Source organism: Leptodactylus fuscus, chromosome 5 (genome assembly GCF_031893055.1).
Source record: "Leptodactylus fuscus isolate aLepFus1 chromosome 5, aLepFus1.hap2, whole genome shotgun sequence".
Classification (NCBI taxonomy): domain Eukaryota; kingdom Metazoa; phylum Chordata; class Amphibia; order Anura; family Leptodactylidae; genus Leptodactylus; species Leptodactylus fuscus.
In genome coordinates, this window is record NC_134269.1 from 146,909,639 (window position 1) to 146,935,007 (window position 25,369).

Consider the following 25,369-nt stretch of genomic DNA (forward strand, 5'->3'; position numbering starts at 1 on the left):
GCAGGGGTCAATCTACTGATAGCATGCTAGAAGGGGGTGGGGTTTTACAAAGGGGAAGGGCTTAAAACATGTTCTGCAAACAGGAAAGATGGCGGGGGCTGCTGATCCAGCCAGTTGTCTTTCTGTAGGACAATGTGAAGGAGCAGGTTTTACATACCTGAGCAGCTAGGTCACAGAATGAGAATATATTTTTCAGTTTTATTTCTGGTATGACAAAAAAAGAAGAAGAAAGTAAATAAAAGAATGTTTTTGGACATATGTTATATTTTTTGCAGAATTTGCTATAATCGCCTGTAATACTCATGTAGGCAAAGCTTGATAAAACAGTTCTTATTTAAGTCCCAGAAAATCCCTTTAAGCTTTAATGGGGATGTGCTATCAAATCCTGTCCTAAAGAGTTATTACCTCAGTCCTAATACGATGAATTAATGACTACGCTTTGCTCAAGCTATTCATTTTATTTGTTACATATAATGATTCTAAACAACGTAAAAAAAAGCTGGAATTAATTAAATCTGTTTTCCCCCAGTACTGATCCCTAAACCTCACTCACATTATGACTTGGACATTGATGCAAACATGGCCAAGGTTTGTGTTTTACTCATATTAATAATGATGTAAAGATTTCATTTTCTCATACTAAATACAAATATGTCTTCATTTGTTCACCAGGCAGTAACTGGGGTTGTATGCTACTACTGTCGAATTGCCTCATCGTTGCTACTTACACAGGAACTTACACGGAAAGGAATATCTTGGCTCATGTAAGTTTTTGTTTTTTTCCCCTCACAGTTTGAAGTGGCAGACTCATCTTACCACTCGGTATATTACAGGCAATGTCATAAGTATATGATGCAACTACCCTTGTAGCTTTTAAGTTGTAAAGTCCCTTTTTCCATTTACTACAGTATGTAATCGTGGTGTATGGAAAATATGAGTTCATGAAAGAATTAATATAACAAACACAACAAAATGGTTAAGAAAATTATTTTCTTTAGTCATGATTATAATGATGAAATGAAAATATGTAGTATTTATATGTATAATATTGCATTGTAAACTGAATAAGGGCTCGTTCACATCTGCGCCCCGGACTCTGTTCTGCAGGTTTCTGTTTCCTGCACAAAACAGGGCAGGGGACGGAAACCTGCCGGCATCTTTCAAACCCATTCATTTAAATGAGTTTGAAAAGTGTCTGGCCGTGAGCATCAGTGAGCGTTTTATGCTCTCCGTGGCGAAACAGTTTTTTTAACCCCTTCCCGACATGCGCCGTAATAGTACGGCGCTGCTGGGAAGGGCTTCCCGCAAACCGCCGTACTATTACTGCGGCTGCATGGTGCGCACACAGGACCTGTGTGCGCACCATGCACAGCAGGTGTCAGCTGTAATACACGGCTGACAATGCCCCGTTACACCCGCGGTCGGAACCGGGTCCGATCGCGGGTGTTAACCCATGAGATGCCGCTGGTCAACATGACCGCCGGCACCTCCGGGGTTTCAGTGTAACATGGCGGCGATCGGCACCCCCCGCGCCGGTTTCGGGGGTGCCGGTGTTCGTAGGGGGCAGCCCGGGGTCTGATCAGTGACCCCGGGTCTGCCCCTTCACTTACCTCCTCCTCGCGTCTGGCCGATCCTGCCGTAAATGAAGCTGTCAGCCTGTGCGTCCACACAGGCTGACAGCTTCCTCTACACTGCAATACACGTGTAACACGTGTATTGCAGTGTATATGTATTGAGGCGGTGATCAGCGGATCACTGCTTCAATCCCCCATGGGGACAGAAAAAAAAAGTGAAAAAAAAGTAAAAATAAAAAAGTTTAAAATAAATTAGAAATAAATAAAGCCCCAAAAATCCCTTTTTCCCCATATAAAATGTTTTACTATGTAAAATAAAGAAAAATAGAAAAAAACATTACATATTTGGTATCGCCGCGTCCGTAATAACCTGAACAATAAAATTAAAACATTATTTAACCCGAACGGCGTAAAAAAAAAATGTAGAAAACTGCTCAAAATAATGATTATTCACCACCTTTCCTTTACAAAATGTTCAATAAAAAATAATCAAATGGTCAGATGAAAACCAAAATGGTACCAATAAAAATCAGAGGTCATCCCGCAAAAAATAAGCCCTCAACCAGCTCTGTCTACCAAAAAATAAAAATGTTACGCCTTTCAGAAGATGGCGATGTAAAAATAATAGATTTTTTTCCCTAAATTGAATTTTATTCTGCACAAACGCATTAAAAAATCATATAAATGAGGTATCGCCATAACCGTACCGACCCGCAGAATAAAGGTAACATGTTACTTATGCTGTACGTTGCACGGGAAAAAAAATAAATGCTAAAAAGCAATGCTAGAATTGATGTTTCCTTTTACATCCCACCCAGAAAGAGTTAATAAAATGTAGTCAATAATTTACAGGCCCCAAAATGGTGGTATTGAAAAGTACATCTAATACCCCAAACACCAAGCCCTCATATGGCCACATTGCCAGAAGATAAAAATAAAAATCTAGCTTGTACAATGTGAACACAAAAACCCCAAAAGTCGCCAAATCATTAGGACATAAGTGGCTGCGCCTAGAAGGAAATGTATAAGCTGTGCGAGCGTTTTCAGGGGACCCCCCATATTTAGAGCTTATGAGAGATAATACACCAGCGCTGATCCCCTAGAATGCCCCTCTTCCCCGTCCGTGTCATAGGAGCTAGTGGTAAAATAGAATGGGATTTGGTTTACCCAATTTACTCCGCACAGCTTACATATTTACTTCGGGGTTACTAATGCTACTACATCACTTGATAAATTCTTTGAGGGGTGCGGTTTTCAAGTTGGGGTCACTTTCTAGAGGTTTCCACTGTTTGACACCTCAAGGGCTTTGTAAATGCGACATGGTTCCTGAAACTGTTCACAGCCAGATCTGCCTTCTAAAAGCTCTTTGGCGCGCCTTCCCTTCTGCGTCTCGCGGTGCGTCCATATATTAGTTTACACCCACAAGTGGGGTACTATGGTAGTCGGGAGAACTTGCCTAACAAATTGTGGGATGCGTTTTCTCCTTTAACCCCTTGTAAATGTGCAAATTCTAGGGCTAAACAAAAATATTAGTAAAATAAAATCAAATTTGAAAATTTCACCTCCATTTTGTATTAATTCCTGTTAAGCACTTATAGGGTTAAAATACTTGGTATATGTTGCTTTGGCTTATTTAAGGGGTGCAGTTTTGAAAATGGGGTGATTTATGGGGGTTTCTAATACAGGGGTCCTTTAAAACCCCTTCATAACTGGATTAGTCCCTTAAAAAATGGGTTTTGGAAATTTCTTGAAAATTTTGAATATTGTTGTTTCACTTGTAAACCTTATAATGTCCGTAAAAAATAAAAGGGTGACTAAAGTTTGATGCCGACATAAAGCAGAGATCTGGGACATGAGATTTATTATATAATTTTGGCGGTCTGACTATCTGTATGCAATGCACATCATTTCTTACTTTATAAAGTGCATATTTTTCAAAATTTCCACCAAATTTCCTATTTTTTCATAATTAAACACAAAACATATCAACCAAAATTTACTACTAACATGAAGTACAATGTGTTACGAGAAAACAATCTCAAAATCACTTTGGTAAGTTAAAGCGTTCTAAAGTTATTGCCACATAAAGTGACACATGTCCGTTTTGAAAAATTGAGCTTGGTCAGGAAGTCAAAAAGTGCCATCGGCGGGAAGGGGTTAAAACCGGACACAGAGTTGGACATGCAGTACTCTGTGTCCGGTTTAAAAAAAAAACGGTTTCGCCGCGGAGAGCATAAATCGCTCACCGGTGCTCACGACCGGACTCGGCATGACAGGTTTCCGTCTTCTGCATGCAGAAGACGGAAACCTGATAACAGAGTCTAGACCCTGGTGTGAACCCAGCGTAAACGTGAAATCACTGTTGGAGACGGAAGAGCTTTTCTTGTGAAATAAATTGCAAAGCTGTATTATTTTCACGACTCACGTTTTTTTTACTTTCATTTTTTAACAATCTCAGTGCAGCAGTTCCGAATAAGACTAGGTTTACATCTGCGCTGAAGTATCCAACGGATATGGATTTGGGCAGACAAATTTTTCTTCTTCCAGTTTGTTTAAAAAACGACGGACATCCAATGAGCCCCATTGTAGTCAACAAGGCTCCATGTGTAAACGCTGTTTTGCACTAGGTTCACACTGGCTCTGCCTTTCTGTTGTTCTGGTCCGTTGGAGGCAGACTTCTAAGTATAGCAGTTTCACACAGAGCTCAGTTGATTCCATTGACAATAATGCGAGTCAACTGGTGTTTGTTGCTATAAGCTTGAAACTGCCGATCCTGAACCTCTCATGCTTTGTTTGTTTCAGTAAATACTGCCATTTCCATAAAATACAATTCTGGAGCATCTTTTCCCATAACTCTATGTTGTCTGGAACTTTGCAATGACTGGAACTATATGAATAAATTGCCAATGGGGTGTTGCCATTCCCCTTGTTAAAGGGGTGTGCCCTTATACAGTCTGGCAGCACTTACTGGATAGTGTTACTGTGTAGGGACAGTAATGTATTCATACTTTTTGTAATAATAATAATAACGGGATCAGTACAACACAGAGTTATAAGTGAAGATAATTGTCATATTATTCACTAAAATGCTCATGTCAGGAGAGGACTCTTTAACTCGTTCCTGACAGGTTTTAATTTAAGAGTACAAGATTTCTTTGCTTGGTTTCTTTGTGATTTCCTTCAGTTTAAGATTCCATGTTCATAGATATTTTCTTTGGCAAAGATAGCTTGAAATCAGTGTGGGAGATTTTAAATTGGATTTGTATAGTATTAGGTGAAAAGGCATGTATTTTATGGTGCACATTTCCAAAATACCTTGGAATGAATTGACTTGCTGGTTTAAAAAGAGAAAGTATGGGACATAAAGAACAATAGTAAGGATACTTCCGGCTTCTTTACTGTCCTCACACATTCTAGACATTTCAGTATTGCCGGTGTTTTTTCTAATTATGCTTTCATTGTTGCCAAGAGATCACTTACAAGCAGTGTCATTTCTTTTTTAGTGAAGTAATGAAGGATGAGTATAATGAGACTGTTCACAAGAATACAGAAGTTACTCTGAAATTTAACTTCTGCAACAGAACCATTGAAAAAGACCTTAAAACGTAAGTGCTTAAGAGTGCAGCTAATAGTCCATAACCTTTAAAAAGGACCTGTCAGGTCGATTTGGGACATTAAACCATTCACGGATCCTTATAGACGAGGGGTTTAGTTTCCCAAATTGCTCTGTTAAAAAGCAATTTGTGTCCACAATTAAAATAACTTTTTATACTTGCCTAGAGGTTACAGATCACAGAAGAGGAATCCTTCAAAAAATACATAAAAAAAATAAATAAAAATAAATTAAACATAACCTTTATTATTAGAACATTAAAAAAGGGACAAACTGCGTGAATACAAAGATAAAGGGGTGTAATTATGAGAGGATCTATATATCAGAGTATCTCAAAGATAGTATAAGTTGAAAAGCTGGTATATTGATCAAAAGACAGAACCTGTGGATGTACAAGCCACCAAAGTAGCTCATGACCAGCCAATCAATCTACAAAGACCAGTGACTACAATGATGTAAAATAACCAGGTCCAATTTACTGATATGAACACCCTTGTGTGTGTGTGTGTGTGTGTGTGTGTATATTATATATATATATATATATATATATATATATATATATATATATATATATATATTTCAAGTATGGTACTCCAAGTGTGGATGTGGTATCTCCCTCTGCATACCTCCCATTGTTAAACTAAGGATCTCAGTTTCACTCTCTTAGTGCCAGAGCCTTCAATTCCTGGCAGGCTCCTATGGACACAATGCAAATAGATCTAGGCAGTGCTCAGACACAGGGCAGCCGGAAGCACTAGATCTCCCAGGTATATCTACCCAAGCAAATAGAACACCCTGGTGTCAGAGCAAATGGCAAATAGAATTATATTCAGCAGCAAAAATATGTGAAACACCAGCTCTCAACCACTGCAACGCTCGGGTGCCTAAGTAAGCCATACACATGAGCTCCAATCAATGGTTATGTCTCAGCAAATATAACACCTAAGTCTCTCAGCTTGCTGTATGTATTGAGCTTATAATAAATACCCGGTTTCCTTGAAAATATGACCTAGTGCAATTTTTTTCAAGCCTAGAAATATAAGGCTTCCCCTGAAAATAAGACCTAGCGGCAGTCATTGCTACATCTCCACCCACACCATACATTAGTGTTAGTAAATCATTTAGATAGTTCTTACCTTGTGTGGGAGGCATCTGCTGCCCATAGAACATGAAGAGGAGAGCTCTGAGGACCATTGTGTATGGGTGAGCCGGAAGAGGTCTCTATCCTATCCTGGCAGCGGTATGTACAGGTGAGCTAGGAGAGGCCCGCTGCCACTGCCTCCGATGTCCCTGTGTGCACAGGTGAGCTGGGACAAGCTGCTGTTGCAAACTTTAACCTAAATTGGTTAGCATATAGAGGGGGACAGCATGTTCCAGCAATTGTAGTGGGTAGCGCCCCATGGTGATTGGAAACAGCAATGGCTGATATACACTTGATGTGTGATTGACAGTGTCAAGCTGTGAGAGATCCTGACAGTTTTCAGACCTTTTTGTTTTCGGATGTGAATATGAATTCTTGTTCATAGGAAAATTAGACATCCCCTGAAAATGATATCTAATGCATCTTTAGCATAAGTTAAATTAGCAACAAAATAAAATATAACTTTTTTTTTTTTTTTTTTTTTTTTTTTTTAATGTAGATTGTGAGCCCCACATAGAGCTCACAATGTACATTTTTCCCTATCAGTATGTCTTTTTTTTGGAATATGGGATGGAAATCCATGCAAACATGGGGAGAACATACAAACTCCTTGCAGATGGTTTTTTGCCCTTGGCGGGATTTGAACACCAGGACTCCAGCGCTGCAAGGCTGCAGTGCTAACCACTGAGCCACCGTGTGGCCCCTTAAAATAAAATATAACTTTTAATAGAATTTGTTAAAAACGGCAATCTACTAGAAAACAGCCCTTTATGACACAGGTAATTACCACTGGAAATAGGTTGTCAGCAGCAAAAGGTAAGTGAGCAGATAAGTGTTACCACACCTAGGGAGTAAATGGATTGGGTATATTCACACCCATCTACTAGTATAGTGTACTAACACCCCCCCCCCCAGGGAGTGAAAACAATGAGGTGTCAGATAATGCCCCGTCCGGGATGGTGTCGGGCAAAAATAGGTTGTCTTTGGCCGTACAATTGATAATGGATCACCTCTCTAGAAAAATCCTGGGTCTCCCTCAAAATACAAAGAAAGGGGGGAAAAGAGGGGCAAATAAATAAGATGATTACAACTCTGGTAGAAGAGCTGTTCCCAGAGTCCAGTCAGGCAGTCAGTAGTGGAACCCTGAAAAGTGTATAAATCTCTCAACACGGCGTTTCTCTATTCATCAGGAGAGCAAGGTAAGTATGATGAGAGTTTGCAAGCCTAGATACCCTAGCTTGCGGTTAAAACCCGCAGTTCCTGGCGCCCTGATGGTGGACGCCAGTACTGTGAATGTGACGGTCCGTATGTGTAGCAATTTATAACCAATTTTGAGTTCTAGCGCATCTTTAGGAGCAAAAACTAATATAAGACAGTGCCTTATTTTCACGGGTAGTAATAGCTCAGGTAACAATGGCTCATAACTCTGAGGCAGGTGCTTCTCACATGTTGAGTGCTGCAGTGACACCATAAACACTGTAACTACAAGACTTCCCACAAATCTCATTAGTATCAATTTTGTTAAAATATTAAGCCAAAGATTTAGTCTTTTATACAACTGAAAGGTTTGTCATGTATTTGCAGATATGAACATGTGATGCAGATGAGCGTGGAGTCCGATATATTCGAAATACATTCCAAATTGCTGCGGGTGAGTATCCCCCACCAGACCCTGATAACAAGACGCTGCAAACAATGCTGTTCCTTTTAATGCATTACCTCCAGTTGTTCATGTAATAGTAAGGAAAGGGAGGTGTCTCCCCCCCAAAAAAATTAAAGTTTAACTTTTCTTAGGATCTTTAAAAACTTGTGTCCCTCAAAAACATCAGCCACACTGACATTACTTTGTGACCCCTTCAGTAGATATCGGGGAAACAACAAATAAATATTAAGGAATCAATATCCTAATGCAGTGCGGTCCACCTATAACAAAGTCTCAAAGGTTGTGGAATTCACTCTGATGTGTGTTTAAATCTCCCCATACACTACATTACACCCATAAGTAAAAAAAAGTAGGCCCACTGTTCAAACAATTCCACAGGTAAGTATTAGGGCTAGTTCACACGTGTTAGGGTGGTTGAGGAATTTGGTCAGGAAAAAAATCTGCTTCAGGAATTGGGAAGCGTTTTTTGACATGAGGCGGTTTTTGGAGCGTTTTTTAGGCATTTTTTGTTTCAGGTTTTTCCTCCAGCACAGTGAATAGACCTTGAAAAAACCGCCTGGTGCTTTTTGAGGCGTTTTTTTGCCAAAAAAACCACTAGTGGTTTTTCCACCTCCCATTGACTTGTATTGATTTCCTGAGGCGGAATCCGCCTGAAGAAAGGTCATGTCGCTTCTTCTTTCCGCTAGCAGAAAAAAAACGCTAGCAGAACAAAGAACGCTAGTGGTCTACATTAGACCTCTAATGTGAGAGGCGTATTTTGAGGTGGATTCCACATCACAATCCGCCCCCTCTTGCCCCATGTGAACGAGCCCTTAGGGGCCAAGTAGCTGCTTTACAGGAATTGAATAAACAATGCCTGACCTCCCTGTCCCATCAATAAGTCTGGGTCGACTGGACAATCATTTCTAGTGAGGCCATATATAAAATACACCTTTCCTAAGTGATACTTACATTCCCTGTATTAAAGCCATTGGCCCTTAAAGTATCCAAAGCCTAATAATGTTATATTGGGTGTTCGTTTTCTACGCGTTTCGTCTCCTAACTTCTAGAGCAGGGGTAGGCAACCTTTTTTGTTCCGTGTGCCGATTTCAATTTTAAAAATCAAAGATGAGGTACTCAAGTGCCGCGCAATAATTTTTAGGCTGATGACACCTACATTAAGTCATATAGGACAAACCGTAACAAAGGGGTGCTGTCATACTGTGCTCCCAGTCACATATGTTTATTGTTATTTGCTTTGATACACCTGTACTTTTTCATTAGAAGCAATGTAAGTACATATGTAACCTACAATTAGTGATAACATATGTGACAGGTAGCAGAGTGAGGTAACACCTGTAGAGGGGTGACACACTATGTACCTGGGTGCTACATACCCAGTTGCCAGTACCTGCACTTATCTGTAAGTGAAATGTGGATTAATTTCAGCCACATTTAATAGGTGTCACACTTACACCAAAATGATAGTGCTGGTGTCCAGGAACTGGATTTGACTTTAGGAACACCTGGGTACATAGTGTGACTACCCAAAAAGAAACACCCTAAGGCTAAGGTCCCGCGTTGTGGAAACACAGTGTTTTTTGTTGCAGATTCTGCTGCGGTTTTTTGATCCAAAGCCATGAATGGCTACAAAAGGAATGGGAATATACAAGAAGTTCTTATACTTCTCTCTTCTGCTCAATTGACTCCTATCTTTGGCTCATTAAACCACAGCAAAATCTGCAACAACAAAAAAAAAGCTGTATTTCCGCAACATGGGGCCTGAGGCACTGTGTTGCAAAAATGCAGCTATTTTTGTTGCATAATTTGCTGTGTTTTTCTGAGCTCAAGTGTATTGAGAACAAGGGAGACATATAAGAAGCTTCCTAAATATTTCCCATTTCTTTTGTAGCTATTCTTGACTTTGGCTCAAAAACCCGCAGCAAAATTTGCAACAAAAACGCAGTGTTTCTGCAACATGGGGTTTCAGCCTTAGGCCTCCTGCACACAAATGGCACGTATATGGTTTTCGCTAACCTATAGATTAAAAATAAATTGATAGGGCTGCAAATGCGGACAGGTGTTATGCCTCAGCTCTAGCAGAGCACTGAAGGGTCGCTCCCACTTTATGTAATTCTTGCAGGTCCTGCCGTGCCAGAGAAATATGCCAGGAGTGCCACTCTTGGCATGGGTGTGCCAGGGGTTGTCGACCCCTGTTCTAGAGGCTCATCAGGAACAAAAATCTACTCTCTGGATTAGATGTGGTAAAGACCACAGATGGTAGCCTCCAATACTTCAGTATGGTCGACCATGGCTATCAGACATGCAAAATGTGGCACACGGAGGGCCCATAGACTATAATGGGCTCCGTGTGCTTGCCGCGCACTGCCCGCACGAATGGATTGTGCGGGCAGTGCGCGGCAAGCACACGGAGCCCATTATAGTCTATGGGCCCTCCGTGTGCTTAACTGCACAGTGCTTGCATTAGCGTTGGTATTCCGTTCGAGGGGGTCTTCATGCGGACGGAATACAAGCGCTAGTGTGAACCAACCCTAAGACTGCACAAGTTTTATTCCTCATGCGTTGCTGTAAAAACTACAAGATGCACTTACTAAGAATACCTGTGTTTTTGGAACCAGTCTTTTGAAGCAGGTTGTTTGTACTGTGTGTTGTGATCCCATTCTCCCTCCCATTTTTAAAGCAGAATATAATTTAAAAATGAATTTATGTTTTTTTTTTTATATAGTGAAAACATGTTGTAGTTTGTCATTTTTCTTTATTGCCAATTTTTTTTCTCTATTCAGCTTTCTAGTTCTCAACAAAATCTGGAAACTTCTCTGCGGGAAATAAAGAATGAGCTTTCTCCTGGGGGTGGTCTCTCTGACTCTTGGACCAATATTGAAGGCACATGCCCCAGTGACAGAAAGTAAGTACAACAGGAACATTTTGTTATGTTTAAGACTGCTATGTTGTTTATTGCTTTTTTAGAAAATGTCTATTCAATAAGTTTAGAAATAGATGGACAGCCGTTCCTTATGTGTGTAATTGCTTACAGACTAGAAAGAATGGAAGCAGTAATGTCTGTACATTGTTCTTTGTAGTGTGGAGAAGATGCAAGTGTTGCTAAGCTTAATAACTGAAATCAGCTGTCAGTTCAAGAAGGATAAAGCACAACGCAGTGAGTCTGCCCTTCTGAGTGTTCATTTGCCTTTCTTTTTCTGAAAACATTGGACAATTTTTTTACTTTTTCCATCGTGTAAGGATGTGTGTTGCATAATGGAAATATACCACAAAAGGATTGGTAGAAAACATTGTAAAATATAGAACACTATGTTTGTGAAATTAAAGAGGACCTTTCACCGTCTGTGCTACTTGCGGTTTAATACACCACTTTCTGTGCCCCTGGTGAAGAGCTATCTGTGTCGGTACTGTAGCTCTTCACCGTCAGAAGGGCGTTTCTGACAGTCAGTCAGGTACACTCCTCCTCACAGCAGCGTCTATTGTGCTGTACTGTGAGAGCAGGGAGTAACACCTCCCCAGTACTCGTCCATAGACAAGCACTATCAGGAGGAGAGGGGGCGTTCCTCCTCGCTCTCACAGTACAGCGCTATAGATGCTGCGGTGAGGAGGGGTGTTCCTAACTGACTGTCAGAAACGCCCTTCTGATGATGAAGAGCTACGGCTCTTCACTGGGGACACAGAACATGAAAGCCTATAGTGCGCTGAATTCACCACACTGTTGGCTTTCTAGCAGTCGCTTAAAGGGGTTGTCCCGTCACAAGGATCCTATCTATAATGCTTATTAATGTGAATGTAAGACTTTTCCTAAATACACTGCTTCAGCAAAACTGCTTTGTTTGGCCACTATATTACTTTATTCATTTTTTTTGTGGCGACAGCCCTGACCTAGCTGCTCCTGAGTCAAGTGATGTGTCTGCCTGCTCTCAGGGGGAGGGAGGAGGGGCTAAGTGCAGGGGAGCGAGCCTGGAGGGGGGGGTAGTTTACCCTTTGGGGGAAGGGGCCACCAATACAGGGTTAGACGCCGGCACAGGTGAAGCCAGCAACATCGCTATGCTTCTGCCCTGCATGAGGCCAGCAGCGGCAGAAGCGATGCTGTTATTCCGGGGGGGGGGGGGGGGGGGGGAGGAACGAAGACGGGTAAGTATGCGATGTGGGAGTACCCCTTTAAACCGATACTGGTGATCTATTTTTAGTATAGGATCAAAAAACTTTTGCCTGGAAAACTCATTTAGGCTTATTGCATAAAAACTTGAAAAATTGTGAAACCATATTCTCTAATATGATAAGATTTCCAAGATCTCTTTAAGTGATGTCATGAAAACCAAAATGCATTGAAATACAAGCTACACTTTCAGAATACTTTTGTGCATACAATGTTAAAGTGATTGTTCATTTTTTTTATTTCTATATGATTTAATTATCCTGTTTATTTGTAGGACTTTCATATAATGAAGAACAAATACATAAGTTTGACAAGTAAGCCATAAGACTTTCGATTGTTGTCATTTACTACATTTGAATGTGTTTTTAAAGCAAACCGCCGGTGTCCATATGCAGCCTCTCTGCGGGGAAACAACTTTGTGTCCGGACAAAAAAAAACAAAAAAAAACGTTCTCCCTGTGCAGAGGCTGCATACGGACACCGGCGGCTTGATTTTAAAACACATTATTTCTATATCTATAATATAAATATGCTTTATTGGTAACAGTGCCAGTCTTGTCTCAACCAGTATCAATTTTGTGCAGGCAGAAACTGTGTATTCATGCAACAAAGGCCTACTCACTGTTCAAAGATGAATGTGTGAACAAATATGAAGGGTTCCGCAGCAAAGCCCAGGAATGGATGAGGTAGGTGTAAAATGTCTTCATGCTATTTATGTACTGGAGCATGTCTGTGGTTTTATCATTCTTATATATTTCCCTACAGAAAGATGATGCTCTTAAGGAAACAGCTGATCACCCTCAAAAGTCAGTGTTTTGACATAGCAGAAGAAGTGTCCAAATGCCAGCATTACATTAATGAGGTATGGCTACACACAATTGTGAAATCATCCTAAACATTTATGTCATTTTAGTGCATTTTTTATTTTTCTACATTCAGTTCAGTGTTATTTTTCTTCTTATGAAATCTGAAAAATGTAATTTCAGTATCAAGAAAACATGCCTCAAAAAATGTTTGCTAATGCTGGAGGAATGAAGCCAACAGTGAATCCAATTTACACAAATCCTAACACCCTAGTGGAAATGACCCTTGGGTGAGTGTTTGTCAGAATATGCATTATGAATTCTAAAATGATGCAAAAATGTTTTCATTCTTGCAAAGACTTGTTTATCTAAAAGCATTATTTATATGTTTATTAATGGGAGCCTGTCATGTCCAAAATGTTTCCAAAACTAGTAGTAGTCTGAACAATTGTACAGGGGACTTTACCAGGTGCAGAAATATAGCTCAGTGGCCAGAAACTGATGGAGCAATGCAGCGATAATCCTCTTTATGCAATCATGCATATCTGCCTGGAAGTTCGGGAGTCAGCTGCATCTACTTACATATAGCTCTCATGCAGGCAAAGTCTGAAAGTGTCACTCATGACTAAAGGGGTGATATTCTAGAGGGGAGATGGAGTACTCTCATCTGTAGACAAATTAGGCCCTGCCCCAAGTGCACTTGCATACTGATTTGCATATCAATAAACTCTGTTGGGGGCCATATCATTACTTTCAGGACCCTTGTTTTTCTTCACAGTGAGAATAATTCTTACTGACATTGGTTGTACTTTGGGATCATTTTCCTGCTGCAGAATAAGTTAGAAGTCAGCCGTCATACAGCCTTTTATACATATAAAAAGTTATGGCTTTTGGAAAGCAGCGAGTTAAAAACGAAAATGGCTGTGGTGGGAAAGGGCTAAAGGGTATTTTTTTTCTTTATAGTATACAGCTACTTTTATTCATTTTCCACTATTAATTCCACTTAGTCAAGTCAGTTTTTAATTTTTGACCTTTTTAACCTTATACACAGAAAAAAAAAACAGTATGTATTTATTTTCACCAGAATGCGGAAATTAAAAGAAGAGATGGAGGGAGTTGTTAAAGAGTTGGCAGAAAATAACCACATCTTGGAGAGGTAAGAAAGACAAGTCCTAATTCTGAGAGAATACATTTTTCTATGGTTTTCTATGTTTAATTTTTAAAGAGATCCTCTCACAATGTACACACAGTCTTGTCTGTTTGTGACATACTATAGAGCAGGAGGATGTGAGGAAATTGATCTATCTCTTGTGGGTAAAAGATTCAGCATAAGTTTTATTCTATTCATTTAGTCATCAATCAGAACATAGGAGTCCAATGGACAAACCTAAGCAAAGAAATAGAAGAGGTCTATCTATGCATTCTTATCATGACAGGTTCCCTTTCGGGCTAGTTCACACAGAGTTTTTTTGACGCGGAATCCACCTCAAAATCCACTGCCAAAAACGGCTCCCATTGACTTCAATGGGAGTCGCTTACGTTTTTTTCCCCCACTAGCTAGTAGCCTATCACCACGGTTTCCGCGGCTGAATCAGCTGTGGCGTCCGTGGCTCAAGACACGCTCCAGTGTAGGCCCATTCATTCTGGCCTACTAAGGAACAGAATGCCGATGCTGTATTGGCAATCAATCGCGGTGGAATGTTCACAAGGTTTCCGCAACCTTTTCCTCCATGTGAACATACCGTTAGGGTACTGACAGAGTAAACATTTTATTAAACATAGTCAGATTTTGTCAAGTTAACAGTCCTGTCTATGATTGCTTGCAGTCTTTCATATATATGTTATATAGATTCCCCTATGTTGCCTAGAAATGCATTCTATTGATGGCAGCAATAAATTGAAATTTTGTGATACAGAGAAGATATCTGCCAGTGGTTTGGATTTACTATCACAGTGCCCCTGGTGGTTGTCATTAGTAGCACACCATTAATATCACCTTTACACAGGATTACTGATAACTGTATGATTGTTGGAGCCCTCAAAGAGCAATAGAACAGGGGTCCTTGGTTTATATAGCATTTTATTTATTGCCTTTGAGGATTAGCTTGCATTTTTCTTTCTCATAGATTCGGGGCTCTTACAATGGATGGTGGCTTTCGAAATGTGGATTGTATATAGTCCTGCTATTTCAAAGGCGTCCTCCAACTCGCCTCATGTGGAATTCCATTGGACCTTAACCCTTGCCTGCTCCCTTATCTGTAATTTCAGTGCCAGAGATGTATGTATATATGTAATATAATGTGAATATATGGCAATGTTTGAGTTTTTTCTTTTGATTCATTAGAATTGCTGTTGTTCAGTTTTAGTACTGTAATTTTCAGTTCAGAAAATGCATCAATAATACATCTAATGTTATTGATTGTTTTAATTAAAACATTTAGTATAATTCTTTTATGCTTCATAATATCATTGTCTCTATCTATATGTTATGCTGTATGGGGCCAATAGACAATGCTTGTTGAAAAGAAAAACTATGAACCTTCATTGGTTGTATTAAAGAATCTCAGTAAGCAAAACTGAATTTTCATTTTTGCAGAATAAGGGGTGCTTACTCCATTTACTCTTACAAGTCCTAAATGTTCCCTTAAAGGTGTTTCCCAGACAGTATGACTGTAGCATCATGTTCGGACATAGCAAGTGACTGGTTACAGTGGTGAGATGTGTATATTAAGATATCGTTGCTGCAGAAAGTGAAGAAAAAGATAGTAGGGTTGGATTGGTGAGGTCAGTTGTAATTCATTTAAAATTCTTCTCTTTCTAGAAATTGCTCGTCACAGGAATATTTTCTAGGAAATTTTTCCAATTCAAACATTATGTAATTGTATAATCCTTTGAAAACCCTGTTCAGAAATTTGTCACTGAAATCTGACACAATATTCTAAGTAATGGTTTCCTTTTGCTTTAATGACAAAAGTATAAGGCCACATGCACACCACCAATTCAGCCTTGGATCCAGTGTCCCTTTCGGTGATGCATCGGCGATGATTTTGGCTGATCACATCTTTTTAAGTATGTCTCTTGTGAATGGATCAGTGAAACAACAAATGACATCCGAGTGGTGTCCATTGTTTTTTGTTTTGTTTTTTCACTAATCCATAGACTTCAATGGGCAGCTCAGGTCAGCTTTCTAGTTAGTGCCCAATATGTAAGTTAAACACTATGTAGAGAAAAAAATGTATCTCTCAAGTGGGCATCTGTCTGTAATCTGCCTGTAAGCTCAAATGCAGTTTTCTGATTAAAGGTAGACTGGTTCTAGTGCTTCTGAACAGCTGTGAAGTGCCTAGTCAGTCATGACTTGAATCACATTGAAAAGCTGTGGCAGGACATTGAACAAAAGTACTGTCTAGGAAAGACCTGTAGTGTGACTGAAGTAAAACAGTGAGAAGTGGACCCTAATTTCTCCACACTTAGGCCCCGTCCACACTTGTGCGACGCCTCCTGTTTGTTGATATGCCAGTTATTGCCACTTATTGGAGATTGAGAGGGATAGAAATCTTTAGCTTCGAGACCTTGGTTTTTCACTCCAGATCTGTGTGTGACTAGGCCAAGATGTCAACATGGTTCAACATTGCATTTAATAGAGCAGAGGTCCCCAAACACTAGGCCACAGCCCAGCAACGGGTCATGGATCACCTGGTACTGGGTTGCAGGCTCCCTCAGACAAAGATGCGCACAGGCTGCCTGCAAGAGGAGGTCCCACCAACCCATCACTGCTCTGTAAGTACAATATAATTATACAGAGCAGCAGAATATTGAATGGTATCTGGGGGAGGGGGACTGTTACCTAGGGTGCTATTGGTTCACTGTTATCTGTTGGGGGGACTATTAGGCCACTATTACTGGATTAGTGCACTCCCACAGGTAATAGCATGATTTATATGAGGAGGCTATTACTCATGTAGAGGGCAGTATTACATGTGGGGTGCCCCTGCAACACGAATCTTGTCTCCAACCAGCACCACCCTCCACCACGCACATACCCCTCCCTTCCCTTCCGAAATTGGAATGACAGCAAGAGTTGTGTGGAGGCAAACTTCTACAGAGAGGGTTTGTGTAATTGGAAGAATCACACATACTGATCCATTTTGTACTAAAAGTGAAATTTGACGTCACATTCCGGGCCAAGGGTGGGAACACGAACAGTTTGCAAAACACTGTGCTACTAGCCAGGCATCCAGCTACAGGTGTTCCTCATGCCACTGCTTCCAAAGACTATGAGGGTATACAGCAGGACAGTAATAACTGCTTGAATGGGAGTCTGTTCTTTACAGTGATGAGTCTGACTTTTGCATCTGACACAATGATTACAAGACATTGGTCTATAGACCATGTGGGCAACACCATAAATAGGGTTTCACAAGCGGTAGCCAGAACACTCTACACTTCATTTCATATTTGCTAACAACTTGGTGTTACATTGATTTGATTATGGAACCAGTAGTAGGCCCATTTCTCTAAAGTATCCTGGAGCCATTTTTAAACAGCACTAAGCAAGCCAAATATTGCTTTTGCTATTGTGAGCAGCCTGCGTAGCCTAAACTTGCCACCATGACTTACAGTATCTCTGGACTTCCCATAAGCACATCTGGTCATTGCTTGGTAATAGCAAAGGGACCTACCAATAGCCAATCTTGATTTACTTTCATGCCGAAGTGCATTCAGTCCATGCCCCAGGAGTGTATTTCTGCACATGGCACTTATACTTGATACTAAATAAATCAAGATGTTTTCTACATTTTGTACCAATTTTCTTATGTGCGTATCATTAACATGTCTATTGATACTGTGATTCCATAATTCCAAGAGTTTTCCATTTTGGTGATGCAATTTATATGTTGAAGAGTGTAGTTCTACCTGGATCCCAATGCTTTCTGCTGGTTCTGAGCTGGTGACACTGCTGGACATCTTCTGACTTTGAAGGAAAGAAAGCTTGATGAGTTGTCATCTTCTGCACAAGATTGGTTAGAAGGCCGCTGTATCTACTGTCCTCCATGTTAATTGCTTCTTGGTGCTCTTTCAAATTTGGCTGTAACAGAAGGCAGTTTGAGGACCCTGAAGCTTTGTTAGAATGGGAAATTTCAGGGATGTGAGCGACTTTGAACATGGCATGGTCATCAGTGCTGACTAGACAGGGCCAGTGTTATAAAATTTGCCAAGCAATGGTGTTAGGAGAATAGTGAGATGGAGGAAAAACCTCTGTATGCAGTTGTGAACGCCAAAGGCCAACATGCTATTAGGTGGGTGTTTCTAATAAAGTGGCCATTCACTATATACTTAAGTTTGCTCAAAAACACATGAATCTTGATGATTGCTCTGTATAAATTGTCCATAATACACGATAAGGAATCACCGCCCCTGACTACATTTCCAGTTATATTTTAAAGTGGTTTTCCAGGAGTAAAAAAATGTGACTAAAGTCAGGAAATACCTGTTATATGAATAAACCAACATAACCCGAGTACCTCCATGTATGTTTAGATCATTTTACCATATACTTCCTGGTTACATTTCTCGGTTGTGGGAGTATCAGATATCAATATCCTAGTTGTGGACAGCGCAGTTTCGATCTGGTTGGATCTTTTCAGCACAGCGTAGGGAAAATTGATTTGGGAGAGATGAGAGAGGATCTCTGAATGATCTAATGTTGTCCTAAATGACGGATGATGGTAAATAGAATCCACCTGTGTGTAACCAAGTCTCTGTATAAATTCCCCTGCTCTGTGATAGTCTCAGGGTTCTGTTTAAAGCGCAGAGAGCATCATGAAGACCAAGGAACACACAAGGCAGGTCTGAGATACTGTTGTGTAGAAGTTTAAAGCTGGCTTTAGATACAAAAAGATTTCCCAAGCTTTAAAGGGGCTCTATCAGCAAAATTATGCTGATAGAGCCCCACATATGCGTGAATAGCCTTTAAAAAGGCTATTCAGGCACCGCTACAGTTATATTAAACTACCCCCCCTCATTTTAAAATAACTCCCTAAAAAAGAATGTGATCAACTTACCCATCGTGCACGGTGGGCAGGCATTCAGGGTCCGCCGTCTTCTTCATCCACGCCTCCTCTTCCTGCGATGTCCTCGGGTCCTGTCTTCCTCCGGCACTCGCGAACTGACATTGCTATATAAAAATGGCCTGGGCGCATGCGCAGTAGCATGCTGCTTCTACTACGGCTACTGCACATGCGCCCAGGCCATTTTTTTTTTAGCAATGTCAGTTCGCGAGCGCAGGAGGAAGACGGGACCCGAGGACATCGCAGGAAGAGGAGGCGTGGATGAAGAAGACGGCGGACCCTGAATGCCCGCCCACCGCGCACGATGGGTAAGTTGATCACATTCTTTTTTAGGGAATTATTTTAAAACGAGGGGGGGTAGTTTAATATAACTTTAACAGTGCTTGAATAGCCTTTTTAAAGGCTATATCAGCAAGATTTTGCTGATAGAACCCCTTTAAACATCCCAAGGAGCATTGTGCAAGCAATCGCATTGAAATGGAAGGAGTATCAGACCACTGCAAACCTACCAAGACCCGGCCGTCCCTCTAAACTTTCATCTCAAACAAGGAGAAGCCTGATCAGAGATGCAGCCAAGAGGCCCATGATCACTTTGTATGAGCTACAGAGATCTACAGCTGAGGTGGGAGAGTCTGTCCATAGGACAACAATCACTGCACAAATCTGGCCTTTATGGAAGAGTGGCATGAAGAACATGCATGAGCATGCATAAATAAATATATATATGTGTATATATATATATATATATATATATATATATATATATATATATATATACAGAGAATCTTTGTAAGGCACACGAACTGGTCCCATGCTAGAACACTTTTCCATAAGGCTGTAGCTTGTCCATCACATCACTACGGAATGATTTGAATGACAGAAGGCAGAGATCTAGAACACTGAGGGATTTATACAGAAAGTATATTGGAAAATTGGACAACTTTTCATTATACAAATCTCTCATTATTGGTTGAAACTAGACACCCCTTAAAGAATTTCTTCCTCCATTTTAAGTGACATGCTTGGGACATTGGCTTTATAAATGAATGCTTTCTAACTAGAGGCAAAAAAAAATCCTCCTGAGTACCCTTCCTAGCATGGGCTGCCAATATTGTGGGGGGTTTTTTTGTACAAATTTCTTATCTGATTGTTATCTGTGGCCTCATTGTACTGCTCAGCTCTTAGTAGATCTTGAGTATTAGTTACAGCAAGACTTATTTGTGTGTCAAATGCAGATTTCACAGTGGAGCTCCGTATGGTTTATAATAAGTGACTTATTAAGCCATTATTGTCATAGTCAGTATACAGTGGGGGAATTTACTATTGTCGGCTGCAATTGAATTAAACACATCTAGATTAAGATAGACAATGGAGCATGACTTAATCTAAAACACTGGTCACCCCCAATTGCACTAAAAATTCTGGCACAAAGGAAGCCAATGAATAGGTGCTATAGACTTAGTCTAAAGTTTCATCATCTTTATCGTTCAGCATCTGACAGTGCGACTGCTTACCTATGTTTGCACTGTCTATTAGTAAATTTGGGACAGCAGATATATATATATTGCAGGGATGGGAGGCCCCCCTGATAAATATGTCTGTATGGTTCTGTTTACTGTGTGCTAGGGTTTATACAGGAAAGTCATACTGTCACACCAAATTGTCATTGTGGGGACATTTAGAGTAGTCTTAAAGCCACACCAATCCTATTAAAGAAAGCTAGTTAGCCCCAACTTCTTGTCTAATGGAATGTAAAATGGTTTATGAGGAGCAGAATTTAGACACAAGTGCTTTTTATTTCCAATCACTGCCTCTTATGCAGATGCAGCAGTGTAGTGGGCACTCAGCTTTTGCAGCCACTGGATTTCCCGTAGGTTTGACTACCCAAGGATCAGGGTAACTAGTATCCCCTCTCATTCTGTGCTTCTGACTGAGTTGTGGCCAAAATAAGCATGTAAATGCTCACAGGACATGATATCTTCAGACACTTTCCTTATGGCAGTTTAAGGTACAGATAGACTTCACAGCGGTTCTCCATCAGCTTCATGAAATGCTGGCAGTGACCTTCAGGCCTGCAGAGACACAGAAGCGTTCCTGTTTGCACAAGGACTGCATGCCAAGCTGAAACCCCTCTCTTCACGACTGTCGCTTCACTCAGCTAATTTTTGGATGGATGGATTTCGGCTCAGCCTAGATCTGACTCCAGAGCTACCATGAACACTGCACATTCATGAAACCCTAGTACAGGAAGACTCCGATTTTCACAGCACTATGACAGAAAAACAAGAGTCCCCAACTTGTGTAGGTTGTGTTTTGGGAAGCACAACAGAACCCTGCCTGTTGACTGAGTGGGCGCCATAGCGGTCAGGACTCTGCTCTGCATTAACCCTTCTGATGCCTTGTTCAAACATGAGATGTCCAAACAAGTAATAAGTAATGAGATGTCCAAACAAACAAACACATGTGTAAGTGGACCCCCAACCAAATACTACCAATATTATCACTATACAATGAAAATATAGTGGTATATATCCTCTCTGCAAACCATTTAGGTGAATACAGTGCAGTAACATTTAAGGACTTACAGATGATGTTTCTGACGTCTTATCATCTCTTCCCTCCGGACCGACATGACCATTTCTTCCAGCTGTGACTTGTCTCTGTAAATTTGCAGCACAGACATCTTTGGGTCTTTAATTTTACAGGCATATAACCTACATTGTCCTCACCTACACACAAGTCCCCATTCTGCTACTACCCCCAATTATAAAATATATACTATAAAAATCCCCTGTAAATGAATAATATAATACCCCTGTGTGCCCCCTCAGTTAATAATACCTTCTGTATACCTTAGAAGTTGTCCAGGATCAGACATTTTAATGTATACAGCAGGGGAGGGTTATGAAATAAAAATGTACTGACATTTACCTGCATCCTCCCCTCTGTTTCTGTGCTGAGCAGCCCATCACCTTCACTGCTCTGTACACTGTGCAGCTGCAGCAGTGACGTCAAGTAAAAATTACCACTACAGCCAATCCCTATGGTCAGCAGTATACAGTGTTTGGTTGCCCATGGTCTTGTGGACATCACCACTGCACCGCTGCTTTGTATACATATAACATGACATCCGAGTCAATGGAGGTAAGGGTTGGTTCACATCTGCATTTGGTATTCCATTCAGGGAGTCTGCATGGGGACCCCCGAACAGACTACTGAATGCACTGGCAAGCGGTGTGCAGTGAAAGCACACGGATCCCCGTAGACTATAATGGAGTCCGTGTGCTTTCTGCGTGACCTCCGAACGGAACATGTGGACAGAAAAGTACTTCACAATCTACTTTTCTATCCGCATGACTTGTGCGGACATCTCGCAGAAAAGCATACGGACCACATTATAGTCTATGGGGTCCATGTTCTTTATTGCACAGCACTTGCCAAAGCGTTCGGTAGTCTGTTCAGGGGGTTGCCATGCGGACTCCCCAAACGGATTACCAAACGCAGATGTGAAGCAACCCTAAGGAGGGGAGGATACATTATAAACTTCCCTGCTGTCTGCATTAAAAGTTATGATCTGGGAAAACCCCTTTAAATTGCTCATCAATTAATAATGCTGTGTTCCCCCTAATTAATAACATTCCTGTGTATTCCCTTAAAGGATATACTGGAATTATAGAGGATGCTTAGTAAGGTTAAAGAGTAAAAAAAAAAAATGTACTTTTGTGTCTTTAGCTTCCATGTATAAATACTTTGTAGAGCCACCTTTCACTGAAATTACAGCTGCAAGTCTTTTGGGGTATGTTTCTACCAGCTTTGTGCAGTGGCATAACAATTGTGGTCTCAGGGGGTGCGACCTGGCTTGTAGGGGTACAGGGCTAATGACCTGCTAGAAATGGCTCGGGCCCTGGACCACCATGATAGTGGTCGGAGAAAACAATATAGTCAACTTAAAAAGATATATGACGGTAGTGGCACCGTTCTGTGTTAAAATGCAACACCTCAATGTGTATATGGCAACAAAACATGAATCGCAGGTAAGGTGATGTGGTATCTAGGTGGTGCTCATTGTTCAAAGAAATATCAAAGAAGTCTTGAAAAAATATTATAAAGAGAAACAGGGCACTCAGCAACCAAAAATAAAATATTCAAGCTTTAATTCATCATCGTAAAAAAAGGGCACTTTGACAGCTTACACAGTCGGAGATGGATAAATGGAATGCAGAGAGACTGAAGCAACGACCGTTTCGTTCTAGACGCACTTCATCAGGCTTCCTCTTTATCCATCTCCGACTGTGTAAGCTGTCAAAGTGCCCTTTTTTTACGATGATGAATTAAAGCTTGAATATTTTATTTTTGGTTGGTGAGTGCCCTGTTTCTCTTTATAATATTTTTTCGAAAGCAATACAGTGACGTCATCGCACTGGGGGGTCAGGATGCTGACCTCTTCAGTGGTTGCCAAGACAGAACAGTAAAGCTGTTTTTCCTGCTCTATAATGTATTTCAACTGTATTGGTATCCTGGAGATGCCGCTACAGATGATATTTCTGTGTCTGTTTGTGGCAGCTTCGTAGTGGGCTCCTCAAAGTTAGTGGTCCCGAGGCTGCCCTACCCCCACTAGCTATGCCTCTGTGCTTTATACTAGGTTCACACTAATGTTTGGCTCTTCATTGTTCGGGTCTGCATGGGGACCCAAAAAACAAAGAGCCCGTCCGATTTAAAAAAAAAGAAAAAAAAGAAGGGATTACACATGAATCCATAGACTATGATGGGGTCAGCTGAGTGTCCTTTGGATTTCTGCTGGTTTTATACCGAAACTCCGTCCTCTGTGCAGGAGGGCGCAATCTGCAGTGGAGACTCCAAGACAGATGTGAGCCTAGTCTTAGATAGCTTATAAAATAATCCTTTAATAGTCCCACAGTGGGGAAATTTCAGTATGTTACAGCAGCATAGTAATACAGATACAGGATAATACACAGTAATATTATGGAAGTAGACACACATAAGCTGAGAAGAGTAGATATACTAGGAGTCCATAGCAGCTAAGGGACAGAAGAGAAAGAAGGAAGACTTCATAATCATAATCATTTAGTTTTCTGTTCGGAGTGATCTTCGCTTGGTTTGATGTAGATTATACAGCCTGGTCGCAGTTGGAAGGAAGGACCTGCGATAGCGCTCCTTCTCACACTTGGTGTGAAGCAGACGGTTACTTAGTGCTACCAAGTGCCATCAAGGTCGGTCCCATACATGGGGTGGGATTCGTTCTCCCTCATGGAGGTCACCACAGACAGTATCCTTCTGTCACCCACCACCTGTACTGGGTCCAAGGGGCTCCCCAGGACAGAGCTGGCCCTTCTGATCAGCCTGTCAAGTCTATTTCTGTCCCTGGTTGACATACTGCTCCCCCAGCAGGCCACACCGAAAAAGATGGCTGAAGCAACCACAGAGTTGAAGAAGGCCCTAAGAAGTGTCCCCTGGACTCCGAAGGCCCTCAGCTTTCTGAGCAGGTAGAGTCTGCTGTGGCCCTTTCTGTGCAGCACCTCCAGGTGATCAGCCCAGTCTAGTTTATTATTGAGGAGCACACCCAGATACTTATAGGTCCTGACTATCTCAATACATGTTCCTTTGATCTCCACCAGGATCGGAGCACTTCTCCGTTTACTAAAGTCCACCACCATCTCCTTGGTCTTCCCAGCATTAATCCTGAGCTGGTTCTGCTGGCACCATTCAACAAAATCCCGGTTTAAGTCCCCACCGACTGTCTTTGAAAAACTATGTCGTGCGGGCACCTCTACTGCAGGCCTTATCTCTGGTATTTATGGTATCCTCTCCTCCTCTGGACGGCAGGGCCCCATAAATATATGGAGAGGTGGTCTGGGGCCTTGAACAGGCAGATCTCCCCGAACCAATGGCAAATTATCTGTTCCCGTGCAGCTAAATCCTCCACCTGTGTTACGTTCTGGGAGACTCAGTACAAGCTACTTATGCACTGGTGCCATACCCCAGCCTTGCTCCACTCCCTTAATCCTAACATTTCTTCCCAGTGTTGGCGTTGCCGGGCAGGAGTGGGTACCCTGTATCATATTTTTTGGGACTGTCCAGGGATCCGTCCTTTCTGGCTAGAGGTCAAGTCCCTTACAGACGCTCTTTTTATTCAAGGTGTCCCTTTAGACCCCCTCATCTATCTCCTCAATCTCCCCCCTGCTCATCTGGGTAAGCACACCTCTAAATTGTTTCTTTATCTCTGTACCGCAGCGAAAAGTCTCATCACTCTCTGATGGAAGAGTTCCTCTCCTCCCTCTGGCTCTGATCTTGTAGCCCGAGTTAAGGATGTCCGTAGCATGGAGAA

At 41.3% G+C, this 25,369-nt stretch overlaps 1 protein-coding gene across 2 annotated transcripts in view; it reads left to right on the forward strand.

Annotated features, from left to right (window-relative positions):
- The window catches only part of TBK1 (TANK binding kinase 1), a 33,376-nt gene extending 17,845 nt beyond the window's left edge, over positions 1–15,531 (forward strand). For both annotated transcript variants that reach the window (XM_075274417.1, XM_075274416.1), the window contains exons 10-21: positions 530–588; positions 673–764; positions 5,078–5,179; positions 7,913–7,979; positions 10,775–10,896; positions 11,072–11,148; positions 12,428–12,467; positions 12,737–12,838; positions 12,918–13,014; positions 13,139–13,245; positions 14,040–14,111; positions 15,082–15,531. In XM_075274417.1, the coding sequence (XP_075130518.1) occupies positions 530–588; positions 673–764; positions 5,078–5,179; positions 7,913–7,979; positions 10,775–10,896; positions 11,072–11,148; positions 12,428–12,467; positions 12,737–12,838; positions 12,918–13,014; positions 13,139–13,245; positions 14,040–14,111; positions 15,082–15,133 (989 nt within the window). In that variant the 3' untranslated portion in view covers positions 15,134–15,531. The remainder of the gene's footprint in view (positions 1–529; positions 589–672; positions 765–5,077; positions 5,180–7,912; positions 7,980–10,774; positions 10,897–11,071; positions 11,149–12,427; positions 12,468–12,736; positions 12,839–12,917; positions 13,015–13,138; positions 13,246–14,039; positions 14,112–15,081) is intronic.
- Positions 15,532–25,369: the final 9,838 nt, after the last annotated feature.